This window comes from Trachemys scripta, chromosome 9 (genome assembly GCF_013100865.1).
Source record: "Trachemys scripta elegans isolate TJP31775 chromosome 9, CAS_Tse_1.0, whole genome shotgun sequence".
Classification (NCBI taxonomy): Eukaryota; Metazoa; Chordata; order Testudines; family Emydidae; genus Trachemys; species Trachemys scripta.
In genome coordinates, this window is record NC_048306.1 from 103,465,940 (window position 1) to 103,475,052 (window position 9,113).

At 48.7% G+C, this 9,113-nt stretch overlaps 1 protein-coding gene across 1 annotated transcript; it reads right to left on the reverse strand.

The window, feature by feature from the left end:
• Positions 1–203: 203 nt before the first annotated feature.
• Positions 204–8,274, reverse strand: APOD (apolipoprotein D). The gene is made up of 5 exons (XM_034782503.1): positions 8,045–8,274; positions 5,847–6,000; positions 5,073–5,194; positions 1,548–1,633; positions 204–668 (listed from the first exon to the last, which is right to left on the reverse strand). The coding sequence occupies exons 2-5, from the start codon at positions 5,967–5,969 to the stop codon at positions 433–435; spliced, it is 567 nt and encodes a 188-aa protein (XP_034638394.1). The 5' UTR covers positions 5,970–6,000; positions 8,045–8,274; the 3' UTR covers positions 204–432.
• Between the last annotated feature and the right edge of the window lie 839 nt (positions 8,275–9,113).

The following is a 9,113-nucleotide window of genomic DNA, read 5'->3' on the forward strand; positions in this document are numbered from 1 at the left end:
TGGCCCTCCATACAATTTCCATACCTGGATGTGGCCCTTGGGACAAAAGGTTTGCCCACCCCGGCCTACATCCTCCTGCATCCATTCCTGAGAACTTGTATTGGCTGCAGAACTTCAGAATCGGCACTCAAAAATTTCTCCTTTTCATCCAGTTGTTCACTTTCAGCCAAACCCTATTTTACTCTGAAAGAACAGTAAGGATGGAAAGAGTCTTGGTATAATTTACTCAGACTTCTCAAAGTACATGAGAGAGATTACACGGACAGAGCACCAATACTACTTAGCTGCTATCACACGTAGACATTACAGTCAGCATTTACAAGCTACCATTAGCAAAATACTTTGTTATTCTAAATTAAGAGGTTTTAATCAACACTAATAAAGCAACAGAGTTCATAACTAGCCTGGACTTCTTCTCCTAAACAGTGGGATCTACATCTCAGGAGGACAATTCATTTGATCAGTTGGCCTAATTTTCTCAGTGTCAATCTTGTAGGAGCGGAGAAGGTTCTTCAGACGTTCCACAGTTTCTGACTGCAGCTGTGGAGTTCTTGACAGAATCCAGGCATATTCAATGTGGAAGAGCCAGATAAAAGTAGTGCAGGAATACACCATGGAGTAGTTTTCATAGTCAGTGGCGAGTACCCAGTACGGGCTAGAGGGCATGGCTAGAAAAACAGCAGGGGCATCATTAGAAAATATGATTAACCAACATTTGACTGTCCTTGGTGTGCGTTAAGCAGTTAGAGCAGGGACGGGAAGTCAGAACTCCTGGGTTCTTTCCCAGTTTTGCTACTGACTTGCTGTGTGACCTATGAAAGGGCAGGACATTATTATGTAGGGCTTTCATGTTACATCTGACAGATGCAAGAAATCCAATAGAATTTTGAACTAAAGACTCAGTAGTAATTATGCTGGATGTGTACTACAGCCTAGTATCAACAGCTAATCCACAGCTAAAAAACAAACCCCACACACGTGTTGGGATGAAGGGGAGTTTGGTACACATGGGAGATGTGTGTGAATAAGAATAGTCTCCCTCCCGCCTCCATGCACACAGGAGCCATCAGAGCAGCCATCAAACCTCTAACAAGGCAGCGGGAAGGAGTGAGGAAGGAGAGTAAAGGTGGACAAAGGAAATACCCCCTGAAACAGTATTGTGCACAAGGAGAAACGGGCATGTAACGGCGATGGTAGGGGTCTTGATGGCATGATAACAAGTGAAAGAAAAGAAAAAAAGCCACGTAATTACATTAAAATAAAATAATTGTCCAACTTCCTAGTGACCACAGAAACATTTATCCCTGAACCGTTTTTCATCTGGGGGCCTTACCATGAGGCCTGGCTCTCCTCTCACTTAAACTAGTTTTACACCTAGGGGGCTCCACTGATCTATACTAGTGTGCAAGCAGAATCAGGACTCAGCTCTGGGCAGAATTCATGGTGCTACTGAAGTCAATAGCAAGACCCTATGAGCAGGATTTGGCCCAGTGCAGGGAATGTCTTTAAACTTCTTCCAGGATGAGCCTTTAAACAAACACACTTACCCCAGTAAAATCTGACACTCAGCTTGGCTGGCTCACCATCTCTCTGGACAGCCTCCCCCTCGATTAGATTAATTGTGCCATCCGAGCTAAGGGGAGAACAAGAGGTTTGGAAATTAATGACACAGGTTTGCAATCATATTTAAACAGTTATTTCCAGTAACTCACTCTCCTGAGGTGGTAATCTCCATATAGTTGGCTAAAATCCGTAGTAAAACCCCACATAATATGCGTTCCAGTGGACAGCAGCTTCCCAATAGGCACAGAATCAACTTTTAGATGACATGTTTCGACTTTCAGGAACGGCACACTCTAGATGCTATGCCATGCAGAGCAATCTAGATGGCAATATAGGAACATCGGAATTGCCATATTGGATCAGAGCAGGGGGCCACTTAGCCCAGTACAACCAACTGCCTCTTGGGTGTATTTTCCTGCTTTGTATGTTGCTGGATGAACAGCTTGTGTCAGCAGAATGTCCGTGTGTGTTTTGCAAATACACACCCACGGTATGGTGTGCATACAATATATTAATATAAAGAAAAGAAATAAAAAAGACCCAAACTGTCATGTAGGAGACGAAGAGAGAAAAACCCAAGCATGTGACAGATGTTTGTCACGTAGCTTACTACACTGCTGGAAAGCTCTCAGATACTACAGTGATGAGGACAAGATTGTGCGAACTCCCCGGGTCAGAGACTGCCCTTTTTTCTGCGTTTGTACAGTGGCTAACACAACAGACCCTGATCCATCACAATGCAAATAGTAATAATACTAGGCAGGAGATGTCCTTTGGGGAAGGAAATGTGTTATTTGTTTGGCACCCCATCCTAGTGCACAGCCCTGCATCTGCTCACATGGTGCAGGGAATGTTTGAGACATCATTTCCTATTCACTTCTCCTTTCTCTCTGGAATTGAGATCCCAACGCCTGAGCAGGCCCGGTTCTGCTTAAAATTCAGAAATTGTCATTGTTTTTTCCACGATGCTTCAGCTTTCCCTGTCCTGGTTTCCTTACAAAGCTAACTCATAATAAAATAGCCTCCAGGGGCCTGATTCTCCACTATCTGTGGACCAATTCTCTATTTTCCTGTGCTTTGGGTAGAGGCTTATACCAGTGCAAAAAGGGTGTAAAAAGCTAAGTGTCTGGAGCATTCAGATTTGACAGCACTTCATGCTCACTGTGCATGGGTGAAAGAGGCACAGCACCAGGGCACCAGCTCTCCTCGCACTCACACTGGTGTGAATATGGAGTAACACCACTGAATGGAGAGGCAGGGCATTAGATCAGTGTAAGTGAAAGGAGAATCAGGGCAAGTCGACATGACAAAATTAAGTCATGTCGACGTACAGCCACCATAGTAATTAAATCGGTTTCACGTGTCCACACTAGCTCCTTCTGTCGGCGGCACACATCCTCACCAGGAGTGCTTGCACCGATTTAACTGTCAGCCCCGGGCAGCAGGGGCTGACAGCCAGAACAGACTGATGGAAGCACTGACACTGCGTTGACCTAACAACATCAACCGAAGCGCTACGCTTCTTGAGGCGGTGGAATTATTAGGTTGATATAGTGGGCGACTTACATCAGCGGGAGCAATATTGTAGTGAGTAGACACTGACAGAGCTAGGTTGATGTAACTGCCACACACACAATGTCAGGCAGTGGGAATCAGGCCTCTGCTGTTTAAGGGTAGGAGATCCTGACATCCCTCCTCCAACACCCACAGAACTTGCCCAGCTTCCAGAAATCGTATAACGTGTTCACACCTGTCTAATTCCCTGTGTCCTTCTTAGATTAAAGCATATTATTCCCCTTGCTAATTACATGTCCCAGTTTGATAAAGTAAGATTTGTTTAATTATAGACTCTGAACTATTGTCCCAACACCTCCACTCAACAGCAAAAACCCCTATAACAAGAACTGCCCGCTTTTGAGGGTTGGGAAGGGAGAGGTCATGTGGTCTGAAGAAATGAGCCTGGGATTAGGAGACAAGAGATCCTGAGCTCTATTCCCTGTTCTGCCACTGACTCACTGTGGCCTTGGGCAAGTCATTGTACCTCAGTTTCCCCCATCTGTAAAAAGGAGAAAGTTATAATACTTGCCCACCTGCTTCCATTGTGAGGATTAGTTTGTCAGTGTCAGTAAACAGTGCTTTGAACATACAAAATGGTAGAAAATGGCAAGTATTATCTGTTATGGTTGCTGCCTTGCCCCAGCAAGAGCAGAGGATTGGAAGGGGCTGAAGTGTGGGTGAGTGCTGAGAACGTATGGGTCTGTGCAAACAGCAAAAAACTTCCCTGGCTCCTTCTCATGGCAGCCTCCTCCATCTGCCATTGCATTCAGGAGGGCTGGTGTTCTTTACCTTGAACAGCTTGAGTTATTCTGGAGCTCTCAGGATCCTAAACAGAGTGAAGTCATTACACAGACCGTCAGTCACATCACAACCTCCCTGTCTCTTGCAGTTTAATATGGACTCAATGAATTACCCTGGTGTTTGTCAGGCCCTTCTTTGGCAAAGGAGGAGAGGAGACAGTGCTAAGCAGATACAGAGGAAAATGGGCACTGCTCATCTGCCAAGCACAAAGAATGGACTGCAACTTTGTTATCGTGCAATGGAACAAAGCCACCATGTCATGCCAGGGAATGCAAAGAACCTTTCATTCATTCACTCACAACAGCGTCCTGTGAAAGCTGAGACTATTTGACAGCACTATAGAAAAAACAGCCAGACCAGTCTCTGCAAAAATTCAGAAGAGCTCTGTGGGCTTGCAAATCACAAGTAAAATACAGCAAACAATCAATCTATTTACAATGCTCATTGATTGACATGGGTTTCTGGTAGATATTAAAAGCAATTACTACCAGAGCTAAGTGAATACTGCAAAAACAGACTTACAAATATTTGCTTCACTAAAAATGGCCAATACACTTGGATTGCGTTTGTGGCCCCTTAACTGATATTTCGGTGACATTCACCCGTGAGCAAGGGGCCAGCAGAAGGCCCAAGAGCCTGTTAAGCACCAAATGGTACAAGGGTCTTGTGCTGCCTCTGCACAGGGATGAATGTCACCCTGTGACTAGAAAGGTCACATCAGGTTTAAGTCAAGGAGGACTGCAGGACAGGCAGTGAGGAATACTCAAGTCACTGTATGCATTGATGTATTTCTTATCATTTGATCAGTGCGACAAGACATGATAGTGCTCAGAGGATACAGCACAGAAACCAGAGACCCAAGCTAAAGCTCAAGGAGAAGGATAAAGCATGGCTGGGCGATGCATTAACTCTGACAACAGATCTCTAACTTGTCCTGCCAGCTGAGTTACTGAAACCCTGAGGGCAGTGTCCCCTCTGCCTTGCAGGGTGCCCTCTGGACGTGAGAGAAGGCTGCGGTGGCAGATATGGAGAAAGACAATATCAGCCAGTTAGTGCAATTTAAGAGATTCTCTCCGCTCAGCTGCAAGAAAACTCCAGGCTCACTGGGATCCTGCCGCAGCAAGGACACAAGCCTGGAAAAAGGTACTTACCGGAGCTCTTGACTGATCACTTTAATCTTCCCATTTTCCTTCAGTGAGTAATTGGCCTGGATGCAGATTCCCTTCTCAAAGCTCGCAGGCAGCTTTTCAATTTCATACCATTTCCCAACATACTGAAACAAAGAAAACCCAGAACAAGCCTTGTTAGTGTCCTCAGATTCACAGGGATTCAATGGATGTGATCAACAGGCTACAGGGCAGTCTAGTTCATTCATTAACATTGTCCTTATTCTGCTCAGTTCAAAGAAACATTTGTACGTTTGTGTGTGAAGAAATGCACTAGTCCACGGAAGGGACTGAACTGGCAACCTTTAGAATTAAATGCATGTGTCCCTACAATTTGAGCTAGAAAGCCAGGCTCTATAGGTAGGAGAGGCTGTACCAGTGTGTGGCCTAATGGACAGATCGCTCGACTGGGGGTCAGGACACATGGGTTCTCTACCACTAGCCTGCTGTGGGACCATGGGCAAGTCAATGCACCTTTGTGCTCAGTTTCCCCAATTGTAAAATGGGGGTATGGTACTTACCTCCTTTGTAAAGCGCTTTGAGATCTAAAGATGAAAAGCACTGTAACCGAGTGAGGGATATCACTATTAGACTCATCCTCTGGGGAGTGGGCACAGGGGGAGGCATAACACACGGAGCAGTGAGTGGCAGCCCCACAAAATCTGCTCCGCTGCTCAGCCGCCCTGGCAGGCTGGCTGATCTTTACCCACTCTCTGCCTTACTTGCTGTGAGCCAGCAGGATTTTAGATTTCTTCACACCTTGGTAACATCAAAGTTCTCCTGGACGGGTGGATCTGGACATCGCCCCCAGTTGAACGTTTGCCCCTCGGTGACGTAGAGGAGACTGAACAGAACTGAAAGCAGCGCCAAAGTCCCTGGCATGGTCACGTGTGGATGCAAATGGGAACCGGACCTAAAAAGAAATAAAACATAGAACGTCTGGTCCCCTGGAGGAGCAAATCTGTGCAGGAGGTGACAGGACTACAAACAGCACGTTAGCGCTAGGGTGCGGTTAGAACCACAGTCAGAAGAAAAGGAGTGGAGGATGGAAACCACCAGCACTCACTGTGAAGGCTGTCTTAAAATGGCCAATAGACCACTGCCTACCTGTAGCATGGCCGACTCCGACCCCATACCCAGTGCTTCCCGGTGAAGCAAACTGCCACACCTGTGTTTGCACATGGTGAGGAGAGCAACAGCAACCTGGAACCAGTTTGTAGGCACTGCACAGCCCTGAGGGGCAGTGAGATTCAGGGGCGCTGAGGGCATTCAGCAGCTGCCAGCCTGGGCTTTAAGGCTAGTGCTGGGGTTCTTAGGACAAATAATTTGGTGGCCACAGAGTGCGGCCACCAACTCTTGCTGGTGGCTGCTCTCACTCTTTTTCCTAAAATACTTAATTAATTAGCTTTAGGAAAAACAAATAAATATGCACATATACACGTCCAAATCGTAATGTATTTATTGCTAGCTAGTACGTCTGTTGTGAAAAGTGATATTAACAAACATACAGGTATCACTTTTACTCAGCCCTGGCAAGTTTGGGGACAAATTAAGCCCTGGATGGGGGATCGGGGGAGGCAGCTGGGGCCGGGCCCAAAGCCCTGCGGCCACAGGACAGAGCCCAAAGCCCTGCACCCGGAGCCTGGGGCCTGCCTCCACGCAGCCAGATCCCAGGGCTGGAGCCTGAAACCCTGCGGCCAGATCCAGAGCCTGCAGCCCCACCACCCCAGGGCTGAACCCCAAAGCCCGAGTCCCACAGCTCCTGGGAAGGTGGGGAAGCCCCAACAACCAACACCAAGGCAGTGTATCCAGGAGCACCAGGGAAGGGGCTGCTACTTTGCCACCTCAGTCACAGCCCGGGAAGCTGTGGGGACAAGAAAAGCCCCGATCCGAGGGGAAGCTCACCAACATTTTGTGTAAAATACTGACTGGCGGCTAGAGCAGAAACCCCACCGCAACCTGCTCACAGAGAGGATCAGTGAATGACCTGGAGAGGCTGTAATGAACGGCCCCATCCTGAGAGTGGGGGCTTTGGCTTTGCTGTCTGGGGCTGGGGCTCTTTGGGACAGAGGCAAGCAGACAGGAGAGCAAGTGAAAGAGACAGAGCAGTGAGCTCCATGGGCGAACGCAGCCCACTCTTTAGTGCCACGTTTCCTGGTGTTTCCCCTCCTGCTAGCTCTAGTTCTTCCCTTGCTGGGCATGCACCCAAAGAAGCTCTGGTGTATTTCTCTTTTCTCCCTTTAACACCTGAGCACCTCCACCAGGCATTAGAGGGTGTGCATCTCACTGGCAACAATACGAGGAAAATCTTCAACTCTAGACCCTCGATCCCCAATAGGCAAACAGCTCTTCACCTTTCCTGGCTGTCCCATCACACTTCCGAAACATACATTAAAAATAAATCCAACCAAAGCATTTTTGGACTGCAGACAGGGGCACGAACACAGATCCTACATTGAAGCATTTCCCCTACATTTGTAAGGAAAGCCTGATCTCTCCCCCGCCAGCAAGGGTCGCCAACAGCCCCTTATTACGAGGGACGTCCCTTCTTTTTTCCATCTCTTCCAGGGGTGCTGGAACAATGCGTATAGTGGGGGTGCTGACAGACACCGACCCAAACTGTAAACTCTGTCTGTGATGGAAACCACTTCAAGGCAGGGGGGCGGCAGCACCCCCAGTTCCAGCATCTATGATCTCTTCTGGACAAGATCGGGAGTTACTGAGTGCTGCAAAAAGCAGCAAGAAATATCCCTGGTGAATGAAGGTGAGTCCTGCTAAGGATTAATAATAAAAATATCGGGAGGGGGTGGGGCAGGGGTGCTAAGAAAACAGTCCCTTATTTTTGAAATACAGTATCAGCACTCCTACCTACAAGGAACACGAGAACCCCAGGGCACAAGAAAGCAGCTCCCGTTTTATACTGACAAGCACCTTCAATCAATGAGTTAGCGACGTACCTTTGCTGAGAAAGAGAAGCAAAGCGCTCAGCCGCGTTGATAGAGGCCCGGGTTATGTGGAACAGCTACCTAGCGAGTTGCCCGCTCGTATTTTATAAGCATGCTGGGGTCATCATTACTTAACGCTAGCACAAGCCACACCCTGATCCCTGACACGCTTGTTTTTTGGAATGCAGCTCAGATGGCTTAAATCTGCACCCGATGAGGAACTGCAGAGACTTTCTGTCTTTCAGCTGCTCCCTGCAGGGAAACAAGGGACCGTGTGTTTCTATGCGGAGCAATTGCAGCTGCAGCTCGATACTTTGCAGCTCAACCCGACTGCATGGCAAGGGGCTGTCAGTGCTATTGAATCAGCCAGTTTTAAAAGGGTCGGTTTAAATGTCGCTCTCGCTGGTGGCGCTGCTCCCAGCCTAACTGGGGACTGGAGATCAGGGGCCAGCTTGTGATCTCAGTGACGCCAGAGACGGCCAGTGCAATTGGTCTGGATTTATGCTGGAGTAACTGGCTGCTGATGTGCTGAGACCAGGGCCCATCATGCTGACCGATAATTGTATCACCATTTCCTTGTGCACCTCGTCTGTCTCCATCTATTGTCTCATGTCCTAGACCAGGGGTGGGCAAACTATGGCCTGCAGGCCAGATCCGGCCCCTCAGGGCTTTGTATCCGGCCCACGAGATTGCCACCCCTGTGGCACCACGGGCCTCTCGCCGCTCCCAGAAGCGGCCGGCACCACATCTGTGCGGCTCCTGGGGGTGGGGGACAGAGGGCTCCGAGCGCTGCCCTCACCTGCAGGCACCGCCCCCTGCAGCTCCCATTGGGCGGGAACAGGGAACCATGGCCAATGGGAGCTTCGGGGGAGATACCCACAGGCAAGGACAGTGCATGGAGCCCTCTGCCCCCTCCCCCGCCCAGGGGCTGCAGGGACATGGTGTCGGCTGCTGGCAGACGGCCACCCAAGCACAGCCTAGGAAAAACCCTGTCATGCCCTGGTCTGCTTGCACACACGTGAACAGGAGGGGGGAGGGATAGCTCAGTGGTTTGAGCATTGGCCTGCTAAACCCAGGGTTG